This window comes from Cotesia glomerata, linkage group LG1 (genome assembly GCF_020080835.1).
Source record: "Cotesia glomerata isolate CgM1 linkage group LG1, MPM_Cglom_v2.3, whole genome shotgun sequence".
Taxonomy (NCBI): Eukaryota; Metazoa; Arthropoda; class Insecta; order Hymenoptera; family Braconidae; genus Cotesia; species Cotesia glomerata.
Genome location: NC_058158.1, coordinates 19,248,639 through 19,273,393, shown reverse-complemented (window position 1 = coordinate 19,273,393; position 24,755 = coordinate 19,248,639). Strand labels below are relative to the sequence as shown.

The following is a 24,755-nucleotide window of genomic DNA, read 5'->3' as shown; positions in this document are numbered from 1 at the left end:
AGCTGATACCCACCTCGCTTCGCTGGGCATACAATAAAATTTTATGTTGTAACCTAGATGAAAAATATAAACAAAATGATTAATTTCAAAAAGATAATTACTGGCAAATTTTGAATTAGAGAAAAGTGATTTCTGTTTATGATAACCGGTGTTAGCGAGTATTAAATATATGAGTAGTATTTTTATTATTAATAATCAATCAATCAATGGGTCAGTTAGTCAGTAAATCTGTCATTAGATCAGATTTCCGCATCACCCATGACGTACTGTGTAGTGAGATGCGTTCCCATTATAATAATGTTTATCCTAAACATTTAGTCTGCACCGGATAGGTCAAATGGTAGAGTAGCCGACATGTCACCTGAATATTCTTGGTTCGAATCCCCGTCCTGAGCTATCTGAATTTTTTCTCGCATATTCTGTAAACTCTATTAAGTATGTCTCTTCCTATTTTTTCTCAATCTCTTCCTCCTCCAATGCCCTCTGTTACGTGAATGTTGGAACGATTCATCGTAATACTATCCGTAACTCCTATTCTTTCTTCGCTTCATAGTATTATTTAATTTTAAAAATGTCAATAATTCTCTTTTAATTTTTAAAAAAATGTTAATAATAAAATACTTTTCTCATATATTTAATACTCTGCCACACCGGTCATCACAAACAACAATCACTTTTCTCTAATTCAAAATTTATATTCATTATCTTTTTGAAATTCAACCATTTTGTTTATATTTTCATCTAGGTTACACCCACATAAAAGATTTATTGTATTCCTATCGAAGCGGGCGGGTATCAGCTAAGTTATTAATAAATTCATAACAAATTAAGTGGTATTAAAAATATATTTATTATTACTCATTTTATTAGAAATTATCTTAAATTCCATCGTTTTTTATAATAATTTAACGATATCGTTAGTAAAATTTTAGAGAAGACGCATCGTATTTTACCTTACCATTTTAATTTTAATCATTAAAATCAGTATAATCATTTAACAAATATCAGTTCTTGATAATATTTATGGGTTTAATTTATCTGTGTTATGATATAATCGAGTTCATCCTTCATGATTATTCCAATACATATAAGTTATTTCAAAGTTATTAATGATTTAAGCTTATTCTTTCTTAAAAACGTATGTGATTCATGAATTCCTACTGTCCCAACAGTCAATCGATACAAAATTTAAAAATCAATCATTTTTGACAGTTATTATAGCCAACGGTAACCATGATAACGGTGCAACCATAGGTAACGGCAACCGATGGTGGCAACGGTGCAACCATGGCAACGGTAACCATCGGCAATGGTAACCATAGCAACGGTAACCATGGCAACTGATAAATCCGCGACAATGGTAACCATGGCGGCAACGCGGTTGATTCAGCGTGGGTGGTTGTAGGGGGTTGAGTTCGATAATTACGGGTGCCACTCCCGATGGTTTCTTAGATTAGAGTGGTCAAAATATTATTTCTCAAGCTCCGCCTCAAAAAAGAGAGAGAGATATAGGTAGAAGGGGAAAGATTCATAGGGTTAACGGGAGGGGAGGAGAAGAAATGAGGAGGGAGGGGAGTGGGAGGGCAGAGTTATGATGATGGTAGAACTCGAAAAATTCATTTTGGCTTTCAGCAAGAATTGCGTAAAATCCGTTCTTAGTGAGCGTCTACATCACGAATGGAGTAACTATGCTAAATTTCAAGTCAATCGGGCGAATAGTTTCGGAGATCTCGTGATGAGTGAGTGGTATTTCGCTTATATATATATAGATTATTATTATTATTATTATTATTATTATGATTATTATTATTATTATTATTATTATTATTATTATTATTATTATTATTATTATTAAGTAATATATTAAGTAATATTGGTGGGTGATTTTAATATTGATGTAAGCAAAGAATCACAATATTCCAAAAAATTAATAAAAGAAATGAAAAGTGTGGGTATAAATCAATGGGTTCAAGAATATACTCGAGTGACATCAAATTCTAAAACTATAATTGATCTAGTGTTTGCGAATAAAATTATACATACTAAGGTTTTGGAGGTACCAAGGATTACAGATCATTTTATTGTACAAGTCAATATGAATGATATATGTGTAAAGTACAAAAGAAATTACAGTAATTTCAATTATTCTAGCTTACAAAGAAATATCTGTAATTACTTTAAAAATCTATGTACTGATAGTATAGAATATAAGAGTAGAACTGTAGATGAAAGAATACGTCTTTTGACAGATGTTATTGTAAATAGTTGTTATGTCCGAAAAATAAGATCTTAAACTGCGGTAGCTGGATTAACGGAGGTTCGGATAACAGATGAATTTCCCTGACGAAAGAATCGTTAAGTTTATATTTTATGGGTTCGTGAAGGTGAAAACCCCGGAGAGGGCCCCTTGAATACGACAATCGACCTCGGAAATAATAAAATATCCTCCACTTACTATTGCGAATCCTAATTCCAACGATGATTCAGCCTTTGATTGGACGTTGTACCTTCGAGTTCCGTTGCTTGGCTTCTCGCTTCCTCCTGCTGACTGGAGATCGAAGGTTCAAGGTTCTTAACTTAAGAATGATGATACACTTCGATTCGGGTTTTTAGTTTATATATTCTGTTTAACTGGTCCTATGGACAAACACGTCTTAACACACTATTCACTTATTAAATAATAACAATATAAAACCAAAGGTTGAAAGTTAATATGAGTTCGTAACCGGAGTAACGACTCCGGAAAACAAAGTTCGCCGATTATAAATTTACAGAAGAAGAAAATAATAATTTGAGAGTGGGGCCAGGTCACTGGAACTGTGGGAATCTCGATTATCGTCAAAACGAATCGTGGCTCGAAGAATCGCTATCACAGAACTCAGAAATACCGTTAAGAAATCGAAATGAATAATTAGGGAAAAGATGACTAATTAATTTAATAATTGAAGTCTGCCTATACGTGTCGGGGTATAGGACTCACCCGGGCTCTAAGGCAGAACTGTTACCTTGTAAATGAGCTGACGAATTATGGTGTTCGTGCCTTTTATCACCTCGGTTGCGATTCATTAAGTGGGGCTACTAATTAAACAATTGGTTCCTGCGATAAGGTGACAATGCGCGGTAATCTGTATTTTTCGGCCATGAGTGAGTTGTCGCGCAGTCCAGGTTGTTGTTCCCTAAATATGCAAGCGCTGCACTTTTCGGCTGGAATGGGAGGCCCTGTATTATAGACGGCACGCCGGATATAACAGCATCCCCCCCGAAAGGAAGGGTGCTAACAGCATCTTTTCTTTCGCGAACTCGGGCGTCTCATTTTGACGAAAAACTTTTCACATGCTTGCTTACAATTTTGTTTAAATAATTTTGAATTACATAAATTTTGTTACTGAAATATTAAATACGTGTTTACCCGTTACATATATTAAAATTAATTTATAACATATTAACAATGCTTGGATATTATACGACCAAAATATTTTCAATATTCAATCTTTCAGATTATGCTAGTTTTTTTCTGAAGCCCGCGTATCAAGAAGAAGAGCAAAACCTTAATGATATGGATATCGGGACTGATGAAGAGGAGGATGACATAGAAGTAGGAGGTAATGTCAATTAAATATGGAATAAATATCAAGTGATTAATGCTATCGGAATAAATAAAATACAGTAGTCCATCCTTTAAAGGATCTAATCGAGATCTGATAGATAGATTGTTTAAATTTTGCAGACAATATTTGAAAAATTTGTACCATAACGAATAATCAAAGCTACCAAAAATGTTATGTTCTGTGAAATAAAATAAGGAGATAAAAAGATGGCGAACATGAATTCGATGGCATCAATATCACCATGTAAAACTACAAAGTTGATAATAAAAATAGCATTAATTAAAAGTGTTAAACTTATTATTCCAGGCGTGATTCTACAGCCACCAAAATACTATTATGCAATGAAAGTTTTTCATGAAATTGATGTAAAGTTTGAAAAGTAAAGAATCGTATGAAAATCTAACTATTGCATTGGTGCTCATGACGAAACTTTTCACAAATTTGGATATATCTTGACTCAGCTCGTCAAATAATTTATTTGGAAATACATATGGCTCAGAAGTTTATATAAGTATGTATATTTATGTATATACATGTTTAAAGAAAAATTACATTCTCCTGTCTTTTTATGAAATTCGCTGTTGCATTGGTTTTTTTTTTTCGAAATTACTGAAATTTTAAAACTTTTAATTGATTAAATGTGTTCTCTATGCTTCAATTAACGTGTAAGTTAAAGGAATCGAAGCTCGACTGCGCGCAAAACCACAGAATTTATTTGCGTTGATAAATAATTTAATTTTAGTAAATAAGTTAGCTCTAAGTTACATTTAAGTTATTTAATTACTATAAATGGTACAAAATACGACGGCCACTTGCTCGAGAAAAGAAGACGACGAGAATCTTCTTCAAGATCATCAACGACGAGAGGGTGGATGTCCCAAGAGCGAACAAGACGACGGACTACTCGGAACTTGGAGTGAGCAAGCGGCGCAGGCGTGAAGTTGGAAAGCTGGCTGTCGAGCGTGCCAATGTTCCAGCCAATACATCAATTGGCACTTTGATATCCAAAAATTGGACGTACAGCGCCATCTCTAGAGTTCAACGTCAACTACTGCCGAGAGAGGGGCGAGCAAGCAAGGAATGCGACATGTGCTGATTTTTCTTTCTTCCACGTTTTGGCATGGTGTTGCTCGAACGTACTTATGCTTATTTAATTCCATTGCAACAATTTCGGATTCGTTTTTTTAACTTCCCGCTACGAAAATTGAAAATTTTCAAAAATCAGGAAGTTATTGTTTTCACCCCGTTTTTCGAAAATCGAGTTTTCATCAGATCTCGACGTTTTGAGGTCCTAGAAAGCTTTCCTGACTATTTCCGCGGTGATATCACCGTGTCTGTATGTATGTGTGCGTGTGTGTTTGTGTGTGTGTGTGTGTGTATGTATGTAAATCTCTTATAACTTTTGAACGGATTATCCGATTCGATCAAGATAAACTGCGTTCTGAAGAGTTCCTGTGCCCCTAGAATTCTGATAATAATTTACAGAATTTGAGTCAATCAATTTTGAGAAATCTCAAAAATAAAATTTTCAAAAATTTGTTTTTTTGAAATATCTTTTAAACGGCTGAACTAATCAATCCGAAAAACTAATCAGCTCTTAACCTCAAAAAACTACGTCGATTGCCACCAGCTCGGTCAAAATCGGTTGATTTGTTCGTGAGATATCGTTGTCGAAAAAAATTGAAAAACATGGTTTTTTCAGCATTTCTATGAAATTTTAAGTCTGACCAGTTTACGCTCAAAGATTTTTCGAAGAACTCAAAAAACTGCGTTGAATGCCGTAACCGCGAGAAAGTCGGTTAATTCATTCAAAAGTCATTGCGGTTTAAAAATTCAAAAAATAGTGTTCTATAAATCTTCCACTAGCCTTTTGAGCTCGAATAGCTCAAAAGCACAGAACAGCAATTTATTTGAGCTCGGAGAGCTCAAAATTACACAAAAATTTTATTTTTGAGCTCGAAGAGCTTAAAAAATAAGTGAATTGTTGAGCATTTAGGTATGGAGGTGGCGGGAAGTTGCAGGGATGGCCTTTAGGGTAAACCGTTTTCCTAATTTTTTTTCTTGCTTTTAAGTTAAGCGACAAAATAATTATTACTACGACGAAGCCTAGTTTGCTTTTGAGTATTCCTGTTTAAAATTATTATCGTCATCGACGTTGAATTGACGATTTTCACGTATTGAGTTTTGTGTTGCTACGAGGTGATTGTGAGATTTCACATAAATTTGACGTTTATAGTCCAGGTTTATGTCAATGTGGAAGCCGAGGACGATTTTGCGAGCGACCAACCTACAGACGGGATTTGGATCTGCGTGGTTGAAAAGGGCGAGTGACCTTGTTTTCGATTAAAATAGCTCGTGAGATTTAGTTAAATTGAAATTTAGCTCGAGTTGAATAAATAAATAATTTTATTTTCCTTTAATTCTCGTCGACACTTGGCATGACTTATCGTAGAAAAATTTCAAGGTTGAGTTGTTACTAACTCAGCGGAGATAATCCCACAAGATATTTAGGTACCACTATTTTTGTTGTTTCCTGCTACTAGGTTGTGATTATTATTATTATTTGATTATTTCTAACTTCCCGCTAAAAAAATTGAAAATTTTCAAAAATCGGAAAGTTATTGGTTTTACCCCGTTTTGGGAAAATTGAGTTTTAATCAGATCTCGACGTTTTAAGGTCACAGGAAGATTCCCTGACTATTCCTGCGATGGTCTCCGTGCCGCTGTATATATATATGTGTGTGTGTGTGTGTGTGTGTGTGTGTGTATGTGTATGCATGTATGTATGTAACCTCTTATAACTTTTGAACGGCTTGGCCGATCGGATCGAAGTAGGTGATGATTCAAAGAGTATCATTGCTATTAAATTTCGGTAAAATTTGAATCAATTCGGTTCGCCAGATTTTGAAAAATCTCAAAAATAAAAATAAAAATTTTTTTCAAAAGTGGTTTTTTGAAATAACTTCTAAACTGCTTTACCGATCAATTCCAAGAACATTTCAGCTTTTGAGTTTGAAAAACCACGTCGATTGCTACCAGTCCCGTCAAAATCGGTTGATTCGTTCGAGAGTTATCGAAAACGAAACATTTCGAAAAAAGTGTTTTTTTTTCACATAACTTCAAAATTCCTTTCAGGATTGTTTTTGTCGGAATAAAATTATTATTAGAGTCCAAAAAATCACGTTGATCGCCACCAAGAACGTGGAAATCGATTGATTGGTTCGTGAGTTATCGTTGTCGAAAAAATTCGGAAAAAGTGAATTTGTCAGATTTCTCTAAGATTTTCGGTTCGATCAGTTTGTGTTTAAAAGTAAATCATAGATTCTGAAAATCTGCGTGGATTACTGCCAACCGCATGAAAATCGATTCATTTATTCAGAAATTTTTGCGGCAATTTTGATTTTGATTTGAGTAATTATTATCGAATAAATGAGGCAATTTGATTATTTTTTTTTAATTTTTATTAATAATTTTTAATTAAATTCGGCGATTGATTGATATTTTTTTAGTAGATTTCATAAAAATCTAACTATTGTATTTGTCCTTATGACGTAAATTTCCATAAATTTTGTTATATTTCGACCTAACTCGACGAACTGAGTCAGAAAATACATATGGTTCGAAAGTTTATATATGTATGTATATATATATATACATATATACATATATATATATATACATACATATATATACATATATACATATATATATATACATATATATATATACGATATGCTTGCTTGTCACGACGATAGCGTCAACAATTCTTAAGGGATCTCAATGAAACTCAACATACTTATTCTATCGACTATTAGGAAGATCAAGTTCAAATATGAGCTTAATCGGTTAGATAGTTTAGAAATTACAGCATTTAAAAATTTTAAAATTTTGAAAATTTGATACTTTCACTACTTCTCCCTCAAATAACTTTTGAACGCGTCGAGTTATTCGATTCCTGTAAATTGCATCTAAAAGCTGAGAAATTAAACTTCAATTTATGTGCTCACATTTTTTTTTAAAGCAAAAAAAAATCCATCTTTGGATCTTTTTTAAGAAATTTTACTCTTGCAATCGTTTCGTTTTTTCGTTCGTTGTATGAATGTTACAGATTATCCTTTAATGTAAGAACTAAAAAATATATGAATTTTCAATTAATAAATCAGGAATTTCGTCATATTTAAAAATATGATGCGAAAATCTGTGTAATGACAGATTTTTTTTTTTTGTATATCCTAGTAGTTTTTTTTATTGTTATGAAATCTACTTCCATTTCGGCTGCCGAATGGCCTTTTTTTGTTTAAAAATTTAATTAATTAGTGTTAAGTAAATTCGGCGATTGATAATTTTTAACTTCCCACTAAGAAAATCGAAAATTTTCAAAAATTGGGAAGTTATTGTTTTCACCCCGTTTTGCAAAAATCGAGTTTTCATCAGATCTCGACGTTTGAAGATCATAGAAAGCTTTCTTAACTACCCCTATCAATATATTATCAAAAGAAGCAAGCATAAAGTAGAAACAATTAAACAAGAAAAATTGTTATTGAGTTGGGAGGATAATAAAGGAAGGTTAATCGTTGATTCAACTGATAATTTATCCTGGGAGTATGAAGAAACTCTCAATAAATGAGCTAAATATAATTAGAAATCTTATAAATGTATATAGATCTGTTCAATATTCATATTTTACGCTAATAAATGTAATGAGATTGAGGATTTTTCAATAAAAGAACAAAACGAAATTATTTCTTTTGTTCAACAATTTATTTATCTGTTACATATCAGATTTATCTATAACATTTTAAATTTATCAGTTACATATCAGATTTATCCATTACATATGAGATTTATTCATTACATATCAGATTTATTAATCCAGCTGTTATGTGAATTGTCAAAACCTAACCACTTCACATAAACCTTGCTTTCTCATTCCTTGAAAATTTTCTCAAATAAATATATACAGTAGAACCTCTATAACTCGAACTCCAAGGGAGAGCAAAAAAAATTCGAGTTATAGAGTTTTCGAGTTATAGAGGGTTTCGAGTTAGGGAGGTGACTGGTAACTGGTTTCGAGTTAGGGAGGTGACAAACAGAAAGGAAAAAGTCGAATAAATGCACATACAAAAATTCAAGTTACATATATAATCAACATATTTATTCAGAAAACTTATTGGAAAAAATCAGTTATTTTTTTTTGCTTTAAATAAGGCTGTTCTTTATCTATTGCATTGTCTAAAATACAAAGAGCAGAAAATTCTTTTTCTTCCGAGATACTTGTTTGTTCTATAAAATTACGTAACGTATTTAATGCTATTCTAGCCTCTTTGATCGAAACTAATTGAGTGCATGTTATATTACTTGGATCTTTTATCTCATCTTCATCTCTTTCATTACTCTCAGATACTGAATTAAGAATCTCTTCGTCGGATAAAATTCCAGCAGTCATCACTTCATCGTCACATGTAATAAAGTCCTCGAAACATATTTCAGGCGCCACTGTATCCCATTCTTCAGGAGGTTGCAGAGAAATATCTTCGACTTCTTCTTCGATTATTGACGAAGAAAATCCACAGTGAGCAAAGCAGTTTTTGATGGTAGTAGCAGTCACATTTCGCCAAGCTTTATCAGCCATCCGCATGGCTTGCAATACATCTATACGAGAATCTCTTTTTTCTTCCAAATCTTGCAACATATTCCTGACTACTTCTTTACGGTATAATGACTTGAAATTTTTGATAATGCCCTGATCCATCGATTTTTTTTTTTTTCGATTTCCCAATCACTGAAGGTGAGAGTTTTTCTGTACCTGTCATGTTTGCAGCGAGTAAAATTGTTAAGCGTTCTTTGCTATGCTTACCACCATGGCATTTATCATCTCTAAAAGTTAGAGTTTTGTCGGGAAGACATTTATAAAATAAAGCTGTTTCATCAGCATTGAAGACATTTTCAGGCTCAAAATCACGTAACAAATCTTTCAATCTGTCATTTGTCCATTTATTACAAGTTGCAACATTTACACTTGCACTTTCCCCGCAAACTTTCTTGAAAACAAGGTCATGCCTACGTTTAAACTTTTCCAGCCATCCATTGCTTGCTCTAAAATCAGAAAATCCTAAAGACGTCGAATATATTTCTGCCTTTTCTTGTAATAATGGTCCACTAATACTTATATTTTCATGACGACACTGTTTAAACCATTTTAATAAGCACTCTTCTAAACCGGGAAACTCGGAAATTCGCCGTCTTTTACACGACAAACTTTGACCACTCTCAACTTTCTTCCTTATAACTACTTCATTTTTTATTATTGTCGAAAGAGTACTTAAAGGTATATCAAATTGTTCCGCAACATCCTTTTTACTAGTCTTCACTGCTTCGAGCACTCGTAGTTTTTCAGAGAGACTAAGAGTTTTTAGTTTACGTTTTACACTCATTATTTATTAATTTCTTTTCACGTAGAGCTGTCAAAATTGATGTGTATTGCAGTGAATCGTAACTAAGTCTAAGGGTATGATAATTTTACAATCGCCAACAGAGAACCTGACGTCAGCTATAAATTCCATTACCATTTCGTAAAACTGGTAATCCTAATAAGATACTTAAATACGGTAATAACTTAAAATTCGAGATAGAGAGGTCCAAGTGTGTGTATTCGAGTTATGGAGGGTAAAAATGTACAGAAATAGCTTGTAGGGACTCACTAATTATTTCGACTTATAGAGGGTAAAAATTTCGAGTAACGGAGGTTTTATGGCTTGAAGGGAAGGGGATGAAATATTTTTTCGAGTTACGGAGGTTTTCGAGTTATCGAGGTTCGACTTATCGAGGTTCTACTGTATCATCATATTTAACTTCCTAAGTTCTTCGGTATAAAAGCCTCCCTGAATTGGTTGATCCTGGTAGTCAACCAATTTATATGTTCTAGGATTTGTATTTTGCATAGTCTTGATAGTAAAAATTTGTGTTCACCAGTTTTATTGTCCAAATTTATTAGATAACAATTGTTCATAAGGTAAGCATATTGATTAATAATATAACCCCCACCAACAACCTACCGCCAAAGTTCAAAAACAACCTCCCCCACCTCATATAAGGCCCAAAAGCGCCCTCTAAATTCACACTCAGAGATGTCGGTAACAAATAATCACCCATAGATATTCCAGATAACGCTAGATAAGTTACCGACAGAGGGTACACAACTCATCGTAGTTCCGGGTGGTAGCCGCTAGGTGGCGCTCGGGGTTGGTTGCTAACCACCCTCCCCCCCTGTTTAACTATTCAGGGAAGCTTTCTAGGACCTCAGAACGTTGAGATCTAATGAAAATTAGATTTTCGCAAAACATAGTAAAACCAATAACTTCCCGATTTTTAAAAATTTTTAATTTTTCTAGCGGGAAGTTGAAGCTCTGAGCTCAAAAATCTGCTAGAAGTTAAATAAAACACTATTTTTCGAATTTTTAAACCGCAATAACTTTTGAATTAATGAACCGATTTTCACGTGGTTGATGAAATTCAACGAAGTTCTTAAAGCCTCATAAATAACTTTTAAGTTTAAATTGATCGAACAAGGAATTTCAAAGTAATTCCGAAAAAACACATTCCCAAACAAAAACGAAATAAACTTAATACGAAGGCCAGAGAATGTGTCTTTGTCGGTTACTTACAAAACTCAAAAGGATACAGGCTCTTAGAACCATAATCAGGGAAGATCTTTATAAGCCAGGACGTCAAATTCATCGAAAACTGTCGAGTTCCAGGGGAAGATATCGATAAAATTGATTTCTACTTAGAGCAGGAAACTCTGTGGCTAGAAAACAATCAAGAAATAGTATATATTCCCTCTGATCCTTCAAACGAACTCTTAACAACAAAACAACCGGCTGAACTGCGTAATTAAGTGTGTGTGTGTGTGTGTGTGTGTGTGTGTGTGTGCCATTTGAAAGGGCTTGTCCAAACTTAGATTTTGAGTATAATTTGAACTGATTCAGATCAGTAGATTTTGAGAAATCTTAAAAAACACTAAGAAAAAAAATTTTTTCAAATGTGGTTTTTTTTGGATAACTTTTAAACGGCTATACCGATCGATTTCAATAACTAATCAGCTTTGGAGAATAAAAAACCACGTCGATCGCCACCAAGCTGGTCAAAATCGGTTGAAACGTTCGAGAGATATCGTGAACAAAAGAAAACCGAAAAAAGTGTTTTTTCGGGATTACTCCGAAATTTTCAGTTCGATCAATTGAAACCTGAAAATAACTTATGAGGACGATAAAATTGCGACGAATACCGCCAACCGCGTGAAAATCGGTTGATCCATTCAAAAGTTATTGCGACTTGAAAATTCCAAAAATAGTGTTCTATGAAACTTCTATCATACTTTTGAGCTGCGAGAGCTCAAATGCATAGAAATATTATCTCTTCGAACTCAGCGAGCTCAAAATATCACATAAATTAGATTTTGAGCTCAAAAATCTCACAAATATCACAAGTACAATTTTAAGCGCCCAGGTATGGAATTAGCGGGAAGTTGCAGGGATGGCTTTGAGGGTGAACCATTTCTCTAATTTTTTTGTTCTGTAATTACAAGACACTTGGTGACCAGTCCCGGCGTGCCAACGTAAGTCAACAGTGTCTTTTTGTTTGTGTAAACATCGTCGCTGAAGACTTGTCCTCCGATACACGACATTTTGCCGGATTTCCTTTCGACAAATAAGAATACGACGTGAAAACCAAGGATTGATCGACGTGGTAAAGCCAATCGGGACTTTACGACGAAAGCATTGACGCCAGGGTAAGTGGTTGACGTCTATTTTAACAGTAGCTCGTGGAACATATTGAATAAAATTTAGTTTAACAAGTTGTAAAATAATCATTTTATTTTACAACTTGTCGCCGACGCCGGGCGTGAGCTAACGTTCAAAATATTCGAAGGTCATTGTTGTTGTTGGTCTGGTAATAATTCCGTTCCACGAGGTACTGAGGTACCGCCAGTTTTTCATTACGGCTGTAGTGTTGACTCCTGATAGCCACAGTTTCATACCAACCAAGTTGGTGTCAGATAGTTGCCACCAACTTAGCAATAACTTGCGGTCAACTTCCGAATTTGTAACTGTTGGCATCAAGTTGGCAACAAGTTTCTGAGAAAAACAAGACCAATCTACTGCCGCAATATGTCGCCAAATTTCTTGAGAAACTTGTCGTCAATTTGGTGCGAAAGAGTTTCGAAAGCAATTTTTGCCGACAACTTGGTGACAACTTGGTGAACAACCGAGTTCATTTCCAAGACTTGCCGCCAACTTGGTGACAAGTTGCGGCAGTAAATCGACGGAAAGTTGCGACCAACTCGGCTATCAGGGACATTTTTATTCTTATTGTGCCTTGTAATAAAATTATTGTAGCTAGTACTGTACTTAATCGACGTTGTACTCCCAGGGTTATCATTGACCGATTACCCATTAATCGAGCTTCGAGTTCGCGAGATCGTAGGTTTCCCGACGCCGGAGTGAGAACCTGAGGAGCGGCTGCCTCAACTGCGAAAGGCAGTAGGCGCGTAACTTACCCAATATCTGATGTAAGATGAGAACTTAACGTAAATTTTGTATAACAGTGTGAGACGCGGTGAAGAAACACTGTGAATTATCACTCGACTCAATTACGATTAAGAAATTAACAAAATTTTGATGCAATTATTTCACCGACGACGGGTGAATTTAGTAATTAGTAGATAATTGCGACGCAAGATTATTTCTTAAAAAATTTAGTTAATTATTATTAATTAAATTTAATGCGACGAATTGATTATTTTTTTCTAATATTTAATTACATTTCTTTTAATTAAGTACATTGCGGTGACTTGATTATTTCATGTTGTTTAAAGATTTGAATAATTAAATTTATTGCGGTGATTTGGAACTTTTTTTTACTTGATATTGGAGTTTGTAGTGCGTGCTGCGATTCAACGACGACGTCGATAATTATTAATTATTCGAAAATTATAACGGTTTGAAAATTCAAAAAATTGTGTTTTATTAAACTACTATCTGACATGAGCGCTTTATACTCCATTCACGAGTAAAAAGTATTGCTGTTGTATTGCTGTCCGATTGATAATAGTGTGTCTATTATAGTACTCGAATCTTTTATTAAACAGTTGATGTGACGTATTCATTGTTGTCTCTTTTCGTTGCTATGGTGACCTTTTTTGGCAATGGTTATCATAGCTACCGTTACCATGGCAACGATTAAATATTAATAAGTAAAATTTGTAAAAATATTGATTAATTAAATTGTCGATAATAAACATTTAAACAGAAGCGCGCAAAGTGCGTTCGATTTTCTAGTGAGATAAATTTGTTATGAATCATAAATGATATCTTAGAAACTGTGTTACAATTACAATAAATGAAACTTATCTCAGACAATTTTATAATAATCGTCATGAAAGTTTCTGATAGGCCTAATACCCTTAACTTTCAAATTCAATTTCGTTGAAGCTGTATTGTTAACAAATCCAATTCTTTATAAATCGATGAAGATCTATTTAAATATTAATACATCTCAATTTCAAGAAAATTCTACACAAATTGACTTGAAGATGACACTACAGTAAAGAATAAATGTTTCCTGTAATCTTCAGAACTAAAAAAAAAGTAATACTGATGGGAAACAATGGAATAAAAGAAAGCTAAAATCATATGCTAAGATCTATTATTCTTAAAAAATGCAAAAGTAAATAAAATTATCTTACCTGAAAATATATATTCGTCTCAACATATGCCTTTAAAATAGGGAGTCCGATAAATGTGTGTTTTGATTTGAAAGCGACTGGCTTATGAACTTGATGAATTCGTTTTTCAAACTGGCCTGTCACTCGAATAATTGGTGTGATGCCTTGATGCATATGCTCACGCGTACCAAAGTTTCTAGCCAGTTCAATGTAAGCATTTCCATTAAACCAAAACTGTTGAAGGTGACCAATGAAGTTAGGAATGTGTATACCACTATGGAGATAACCACCAATATGAATACATCGGAATTCCAAAATTGCATCATTGCTGAATTGTGATTCAACTGGAATGATTAACAAGTATACTTTTTCTAACAGATCTGTTTATACTGCTTGTTGATGTGCTTCAAAAATACTAATTCGAAAGAAAGCACATCATTAGAATTTAACAATTAAATAAGTATTTTAAGGTCTTAAATTACATTGCTAGATTTCCTAAAATGTATAAGGGTCATTCCATGTCAAATTGACCAATAATTAGAATGGACCCCTTTCGATTTGGTTGAATTTTGGTCGAGAGTTTTCTTTTATAATAAAACAAAGTTCTGCCAAAGGAAAAAAAATAAAAAAATTTTTTTCAAAAGATATGCAAATTCAAAATTTCGCAATTTTTCCAGTTTTTCAATTTTGTTTTTGCAATGTCTCGAATGCTATTAGAGATACAAAAGTGGTCTTTCGTTTGTTTAAAAGGGAACACTCAGAGCTATTAAAAAAAATTTCGAAAAATGCCAAATTTGTCAAATTTTGAATTTTTGAAAATCGTCAAAAATGAAGACTGCGATGAAAATTTTTGCTCAATTTTTTTTGTATGATACCTTGTACTGATCTCAAAAGACCCTGGAATTTTTGAAAAAGGTTTTTTTTTTTTAATATGAATTTTTAGATTAAAAAAAAAATTTTTGAATTTCGAAAAAAAATTTTTTTTTTTGTTTTCGCAATTTCTAAATAAGGTAAAGTTATGCAGATACATAATATTGTAATTTTGAGCATTTGAAAATGAAATTCACGACGTGAAAATATATAATAATAAATGAATTTTAACTTTTTTTTATTTTTTGGACATAATCTTGCATCCGTAAAATAAGTCATCCTTAACACATGATAGAATTTGTTAATTATCCTTTTTTTACTTTATTTGAAGTTGTTGACGACACTTGTCATCTTATGTTATAAACATGGTAATAATTTCTAATTTGAGATTGAGAACTATTAATGTGCAGAAATTCGTAAGTTAATAACTATTTGAAAAAACGAAAAGAAATTGATATTCTCATGAAATTATTTCCAATTTTGATAGAAAATTAATATCTGTTTGAGTTATTTGAGGTTAAAAACTGTAATAGAAGTGAAGAAACGGATAAAATATATCATGCGTTAAAAAAATGAAAAATAATATCATGCGTTAAGCCTGACTTTAAGATTATGTCTAAAAAATAAAAAAAAAAAGTTGAAATTAATTTATTATTTAATATTTTCAAGTCGTGTGATTGATTTTTAAATACTCATAATTACAATGTCATGTATCTGCATAACTTTACCTTTTATTGAAGTTGCAAAAAACAAAAAAAAATTATTTTTTTTTAATTCAAAAATTTTTTTTTTAAATTTAAAAATTTATATTTTTGAAAAGGAAAACCCCTTTCCGAAAATTTCAGGATCTTTGAAGATCAGTAGAAGGTATCATACAAAAAAATTAGGTGAACGCTTGACCCTGAAGGCCATCCCTGCAACTTCCCGCTACATTCGTAATTAAGCGCTTAAAATTGCACCTATTCCGTTTTTGAGCTCGAATTAGTTAGAGATCAGAATCTTCACCGCTCCGAGCGAGTCTAGTCCGTCCGTGTATTCCGAGACTGGTTAAGTGTCGGCTAGGTCTCAGGGAACTGGGGTAGGAGTACTATCTCCGAGGGTACACCCGTTCCTAGTTATGGCAACCCGCTCTACTCCGTACGATGCGCTGGTAAATCAAAAAAGTATGAGTAAGTTACAGGAAACAAACAAGAATAGAAACGGGCTTTATGCTCAACAAGCAGCGATTGAAGCAAGCGCTGACATGAAGAGAACGCAAGCGTTGGAGCACCTTGAGAAGCTGACCATTGAGCTGCAAGAGTTTGTCCAAACTAAGGTCAATATCCACAAGGAGATAAAGACCAAGACAACCGGTGTAGTCAATGCTCTTGGAAGATTCAAGAAACTGGACGAAGAATGGCGCTCATCATTGCACCGCACCTCTTGTGCTACATCGGAGAGAAACAGTCAAGTGGTTGTTGAAGAAGCGATGGACACTGGAGCCGAAGGTGACGGAGAATCAGTCGCTGAAGAAAAAAGTGAAACTATCACAACGGCAGAGACTGAATCCTTTGACCAAGACGGCCGCATCCTGAGGAAGTTGAAAAGAAAAATTCGTTCTCCCGAAGGCGGAGCTTTTCATACTCCCAAGAAGCTGGAAGACGTTGGACCTGGTCATCCCATCAAGAAGCAGGAAGTGGTTAAGGATCTTCCACAAAACTCTTGTGAACAGAACAAGAAGCCAGGCTGGGAAAAGGTACAGTCCAGAAAGGACATGAAGAAGGAGCGCAAGAAACTGCCCCCAGAAAAACCTCTGGTGCCTCCACCGAAGCCGAACCAGAAGCCAAGAAGAACATCAACGAGACCGGAGGCACTTATTATTCGTCCAGCGAACAAAGATAAGTATTCTGAAATACTTACACGGATCAAGGCAGACGTTCACCTAGATCAGGTCCGCAACACAGTCGAGAAGATACGCAGGACCGCGACAGGGAACATTCTCATAACGCTGTCGAAAGGCAGTAGTGATAGAGGTAAAGACCTGCAGAAGACTATCGCGGGAATACTTAAGGAGGACGCAAATGTCATTAGTACAGGACCTGAAGAAGACCTGGAAATTCGCGATATTGACAATACTACAACTAAAGATGACATTCTAACAGCTTTACAAGAAGCAGCTGGAAACGATTGTGGTGTAACAGTAGAGGCCATTAAAATTCGTAAGGTCTTAAGTAGCAGAACACAAATTGCGTCGGTGACTCTGGCAGCAACGGTAGCGCAGAAACGGCCCGAAGCAGACAAGGAGGTCATTGCTATCATCAGTAGTTACATCGGTCCTCACATATGGTATATCCATTTGGGCCGACGCACTTGAGATCCAAGAATCATGGAGGAAAGCATGTCCAGTTTACCGACTGAGCGCGCTAAGAGTAGCCAGCGCCTTTCGAACAATATCAGAGGAAGCAGTGTGTGTCATTTCCGGAATTTTGCCGCTCAGAGTCCTAGCTGAGGAAAGAAGTAACCTTTACCAACGAAAGAGGACAACCGCACAAAGTGCCAAGGAACTCAGAGCTAAAGAACGGCAGAACAGCATCGCACGATGGCAATCGCAGTGGGACGCCGCGACAACAGGGAGATGGACACACCGTCTCATACCAAGGATTGACGTTTGGCTTAACCGGAATCACGGCCAGGCCAACTACTATTCGACCCAGATGTTGTCAGGACACGGCTGTTTTCGGGAGTACCTTTATCGCTTTAAGCACGATAATTCCCCAAAGTGTCCGTCTTGCCCAAGAGTTGCTGAAAATGCGGAGCACGTTTTCTTTGAGTGCCCTCGTTTTAACCCACAGCGTGATGAGTTAGAGAAGATCCTGAACAAGAAAATCACACCAGAGTCAATAGTAGAAGAAATGCTGTCATCCGAAGCTGCCTGGAACGCCACAAGCACGTTTACCACCGAAGTGCTTACAGAGCTGCGCTCCATTGAAAGAAAAAGGGCAAATGACAGAAACTAGAAGGAAGGAAAAATAACACCTTAGCCACCAGAAGGAATAGCAGTAGCTAGATCCTCCCCTCACGAAGTAATGCCTGACGGCGGTTTCCATGAGGGATTAGAGGAAAGAAGAAAAGGGGTTTAGGGTTTAGTGGGTAGGGGCGTTAGCGTCGAGTTTTAGTATGACGCTGCGTCGAGTCGCCACATATCCAGGCCGAACAGCTATGCCTGGAATCCGTAAAAAGGATTCCCCCCCTAAGAAAAAAAAAAAAAAAAAACACACACACACACACACACACACACACACACACACACACACACACGAAGGCCTCAAAACGTCGAGATCTGATGAAAACTCGATTTTCGAAAAACGAGGTAAACTCAATAACTTCTCGATTTTTGAAAATTCTCAATTTCCTTAGCGGGACGTTAAAAAATTGAGCCAAAATTTTATTGGCGGTCTTCATTTTTGAAAATTTTCAAAAATTCAAAATTTGACAAATTCGGCATTTTTTAAAAATTTTGTTCCGAAATATTTTTTTTTCAATATCCCCAAGTGTCCCCTTTTAAACAAACGAAAGACCACTCCTGTATATATAATAGCATTCGAGATATTGCAAAAACAAAATTGAAAAACTGGAAAAATCGCGAAATTTTGAATTTGCATATCTTTTGAAAATAATTTTTTTTTTTTTTCTTTTGGCAGAACTCCGTTTTATAAAAAAATTAAGATGACAATGAAAATTTATAGATTATTTCTATATCTCTTACAGAAGATTCCTACCAAATTTGGAGTCGATAGAAACTATAGTTTAAGAACGGGAATTTTTCATTGTCAACGCCGTCACAAACCCCTTTGGGTGAGGAATTTAATAAAATCCATTCTTAGCTGAACTTGACAGAAAAATTATACCGGAAGATTTCTACCAAATTTAGAGTCTATAAAAGTTACAGTTTGGAAATTGAAATTGAAAATTCTAACACTCACTCCCGCAATCGCTATTGAAGGTAGAATTTATTGAAATCCTCATTTAGATCACTTCTACATCACACATAGAAGACTCTCACCGAATTTGGAGTCTGTAGGAGCTATAGCTCGGAAATTTAAAATTGTAATTGTTAACACCCACCCCCGAAATCCATATTTGGAGTACGTTATCATTAAATACGCTCTTAGATCATTTATACCTCAAATATAGCAGATTCTCACCAAATTTAGAGCCTATGGGAGCTTTAGCTTAGAAATTTAAAATTTTCATTGTTAGCACCCACCCCCGCAATCCATATTTGGAGGAGGTTGTTATAAAATCCACTATTAGATCGTTTCTGGATCACATATAAATGATTTCTACCAAATTTGAAACCTATAAGAACTATAGTTTAGAAATTTTTTATTTTCATTGTTAACCCCTACCCCGCAATCTTTATTGGAGATGAGCTATCATAAAATCCGCTCATAGATAATTTCTACATCACATATAGGAGATTCCTTCTAAATTTGGAGTAGATAGGAGCTATAGTTTAAAAATGGGAATTTTCCATTTTCAACGCCCCCGCAACCCCCCTTGTGGGTGGAATTTCGTAAAATCCGTTCTTAGCTGACCTCTACTCGGTGAAAGGAATATTCCTACAAAATTTCAAATCTCTACGCCTTATGGTTCCAGAGATATCGTGATGAGTCAATATATAGGTGGAAATCTCATATATATATATATATATATATATAGATTCTTTTCAAATTTGGAGCTTATAGGAGCTTCAGCTTGAAAATTTAAAATTTTAATTGTTAAAACCCACCCCCGCACCCCCCTGTGGGGAGGGATATCGTAAAATTCGTTCATAAATTATTTTTACATTACTTACAGAAAATTCATACAAAATTATGAGTCTGTCGGAGCTGTAGCTCGGAAATTTAAAATTTTCATTGTTAACGCCCACCCCCGCAATCCATATTGGGGGTAGGCTGTCATTAAATCCGCTCTTGAATCATTTCTACATCCCATAGAACAGATTCTTACCAAATTTGGAGCCTATAGGTGCTACAGCTCGGAAATTTAAAATTTTCATTGTTAAGACCCACCCCCGCACTCCTCTGTAGAGTGGGATATCGTAAAATTCGTTCATAAATTATTTTTACATCACTTACAAAAAATTCATGCAAAATTAGGAGTCTGTAAGAGCTAAAAGTCGAAAATTTTTAATTTTCATTGTTAACTTCCACCCCCGCAATCCATATTGGGAGTAGATTGTCATAAAATCCACTCTTAGATCATTTCTACCTCGCATATAGCAGATACTTATCAAATTTAGAGATTGTAGGCCCTATAGCTTGGAAATTTTTAAATTTCATTGTTAAGACCCACCCCCGCACTCCTCTGTGGAGTGGGATATCGTAAAATTCGTTCATAAATTATTTTTACATCACTCACACAAAACTCATACAAAATTAGGAGTCTGTAGGAGCTAGAAGTCTGAAATTTTTAATTTTCATTGTTAACGTCCACCCCCGCAATCCATATTCGGAGTAGATTGTCGTAAAATCCGCTCTTAGATCATTTCTACATCACATATAGGAGATTCCTACCAAATTTGAATTCGATAGGAGCTATAGGTTAAAAATGGGAATTTTCTATTGTTAATGTCCCCGCAACCCCCCTTGTGGGTGGAATTTCGTAAAATCCGTTCTTAGCTGACCTCTACTCGGCGAAAGGAATATTCCTACCAAATTTCAAGTCAATCGGCCTTATAGCTTCAGAGATATCGTGATCAATGAGTTCAAAAACTTGATCTCCTATATATATATATATAGATTTTTAATTTTTTTCATATTTAATGCCTTCTAATTATCCTTTAGGAATTCAATTTTATAGATTTTTAATTAACGCCCACGCAAGGATTTGTGAGGGTGGCATTTCATAAAATTCATTCTTTACAGCTCAAAAACTCCAAAAAAATCAATCTGGCCAAATTTCAATCCTTTAGCTGCTATAGATTAAAAGGTACAATTTCTTTTAATTTTACGCCCACGCACGGACATGTGGGGGTAGAATTTAATGAAATTTATTCTTAACAGCTCAAAAACGCCAAAAAAGCATTCTGGCCATGTTTCAAAGTATTAATAGCTATAGATTGAAATTTACGAATTTTTTCTTAATTTGACGCCCACGCACGGGCATGCCAGGGGGGTGGAATGTCACAGAATTCGTTTTTAAAAAATTTCTAAATGTAATTTGAAACATTCTGACCAAGTTTTGAACTATTAAAAGCCATAATTGAAAAATATGAATTTTTTTTCGTGAACGACCCCGCAACCCCCCTTGTGGGTAGAATTTCGTGAAATCCGTTCTTAGCTGACCTCTACTTGGCAAAAGGAATATTCCTGCCAAATTTCAAGTCTCTAGGTCTTATAGTTCCAGAGATATCGTGATGAGTGAGTATCTATATCTATAGAAAGTCTCCTATATATATATAGATAGATACAGATCCCAATATTCTTTGTTTTTTGATCAAGATTATTATTATTAAAAAAAAATTCAAATCTTTATAGAATTACACAATCAAATTGAATTGATATTTTTAATAATTATGATTTTAACTTTTTCCATTTTATTTGCAATTCTTGCTGCTTTGCAAGCCTCTTTAATTTTTCTTCATTTAATTTTTCAATTATGTCCTGAAATTCTTTAAAAAATTTAAATGTGTCGTGAAGTGCTCGAAGGAAAGATGCCTGTAATGAAGATAAAAAAAGTAAGTGTATGTAAAATTCATATTTGTATATTATACTGTAAAAAATATCTAAATAAAAAAATGACAATTACATTTCGCGCATCATCGTACGCTGCAGCGAATGATTCTTGATGAGATTCTTTAAACCCAATGGCTTCGTGAATTCGCCCATCTCTTAAAAAAACTTTAGTTATGGTTGTGCAGCCAACAATGTAGATCCCATTGACTTGGTCGACGTAGTCTATAGAAAAAAAAAATAATAAATTATGATTGATGATCACAAGTTTTTTTAACTAACTAAAAAAATAGAAAATAAAAATTTTAATAAAATAATATAATAATGTTTACATTAATTAATTATTTTTTACTTACCAATTATCTGTTTCTTTACTTCGTGTGACCAATTGTCTGGATGAAAAGCTTTATTTCCATGTATAATTAACACTTCCAAATTTAAATTATTTATGTTCATATTTTAAATCAATTCTTTTTAAATAAATTTTTTTTTAAATATAAAAAAATAAATTTTTTTTTAAATATATAATTTTTTAAATAAAAATTTTAATGGGTGAACATATATTCAATTATTTATATTTATACTTAATTTGTTTATTTATATTTATTTGGTTAAAATTTATATTTTTTTATTATTTAGTTATTTATTTATTTATTATTATTGAAAGCTTTGAAGTTATCTTCAAAACAAATGAATTGTTCACTTTAATATTTCATTCATATGTCACAATTAAAAAAACGTAAACAAGCAACTGTCAAAAAAATTATATTGAAAAAGTGATTTAAGTGATATTTTTATAAAAAAATAACATTTTCAAGTTAAATTATTACTGGGAACATCAATTAATTAAGTATATTTTTTCAAATATTTTTTATGCTTATGCAGTATACGTAAGTTTTTAATTATTTATTAGTATTCTGTTGAATATTTTTAATTTTCAATATTACTTTGAATTTAAAAAAAAAATTGATTTATCATCATAAGTAATTTAAATTATCAATTAATAAATAGAATTTTCATTTTTATTCAATTAGTTTTTAATGATTATTATTTTATTGAATTATTTAAAAAATTTTTAATACAATCTTATTTCAATTTCTTAATATTATTTTGTTTATGATGATAATTTAGTTGATATAAATTATTTTTCCATTATTTAATACTGAATAGTTGAGTTACATTATTTACTTTTTATAATTTCTATTTACACATCAAAAATTTTACGACACTAATGGAGTATATAAATTCATTAAAAATAATCCACATTCCTGGTGATGGTGCGTGTCTTTTTTCTTCATTATCGTTTTTGTTTTATGGTACGATATCAATGAGTGCTGTTATAAGAAAAAAAATTGTTCGTTACGTGTTTGACAACTAGCAAAGGTTCAAATGTATTTCTCAACAATTATCTGGGGAACCTTATAAAACTAAACATTTGTACTTTGATGACATGTCAAAGTTAGATACGTATGGATCTCTTTGTGAAGTTAGAGCAGCATCAGAAATATTTCCGTATGAAATTAAAGTCTATGAAAATAACTGCTTTGTAGCTACGTTCGGCGAAGCACTATGTGGAATTAAAAGATTAATGTTCACTGGAAATTTTAATAGTGGTCATTTCAACGCTTTAGTTCCATTAACTGAATCCATCAACCATGATATTGCTCAATCAGACCGTCTTGATGTTCAAGTATCATGTCCTATCAACACGCAAACTGACGATACGATAAATTCATCTTTTACTCAAATTGATTCCAATACTGTTCTATATAATTTAGATCAATCGATTTCTTCTATTCAGTCACCATCAAAAAAAGGTAAAAAACGAAGAATAAGATTTTCAGGTGAAATTAGAGATAAACAACTTAGAGAAGCTGCTTCAAAATACACGGAAACCCATAAAGAAGTCAACCAAAATCTGTTAAACAATACAAACAAAATCATCCTGAGATCCAGAAAAAAGCTGTTCAAAAATATGTTCAAAATCATCTTCAAGTTAAGAAAAAAGCTCAAAAAAATTATCAGGCCAGAAATCCACATATTTTTAGAGAAAATTCAGTTATATATCTCGAAAAAAGATCAAAAACTAAATTATTGCCCTGGACTTCTAAGGCTTTTTTCGGTTTTAAATACAACTGTCAAATTGACTATTCAAAAGACAAAATTGTACATCTTGGATCACGGTTACCTTGCTCTTGGTGTCGTGCTCTGAAATGGAAAGATGAAACTGGAGGAATGTGCTGCAGTAGCGGTAAAGTTCAACTGTCTAAGCTTGGTCCTTATCCTGAACCCTTACATAGTTTACTTACTCATCAGCATCCATTATCAGAACATTTTTTTTCTAATATTCGTAAGTATAATGGATGCTTTCAAATGACGTCTTTCGGAGGAAAGCAGGTACGTGAAGGTAATTTTATGCCAACATTTAAAATTCAAGGACAGGTCTACCACAGAATAGGGAGTTTAATGGCTAACTCTGATCAACAGCCTTCTTTTCTTCAAATATATTTTGTTGGTGATGATGATAGTGAACGAGATATTCGTTGTCGCATTTATCCTGGAATTAATTCAAAATTAACTCATCAATTGCAGATGATGCTTCATGATCACAATAAGTATATTCTTGATTTTAAAGTTGCAATAGATTCAGTTCCAAAAGGTCAAAAGGAGTTCAAAGTCGTGATTAATGCTGATCGAAAACCTTCTGGTGAACATAAAGGCCGCTTTAATTTTCCTCAAGCTTGGGAAGTAGCTGTCCTTATCGTTGGGCAGGATTTTGAAAAACGAGATATCGTTCTCCAAAGCAGAAGCAATCAAGTCGTGCGAATCAGCGAG

General features: G+C 33.8%; 1 protein-coding gene across 1 annotated transcript in view; it reads right to left on the bottom strand.

Annotated features, from left to right (window-relative positions):
• LOC123263793 (neurexin-3-like) overlaps positions 1-24,755 on the bottom strand; it is a 763,584-nt gene that overhangs the window by 257,657 nt on the left and 481,172 nt on the right. Inside the window, exon 22 of the mRNA XM_044726803.1 lies at positions 14,356-14,678. Coding sequence (XP_044582738.1) covers positions 14,356-14,678 — 323 coding nt within the window. The remainder of the gene's footprint in view (positions 1-14,355; positions 14,679-24,755) is intronic.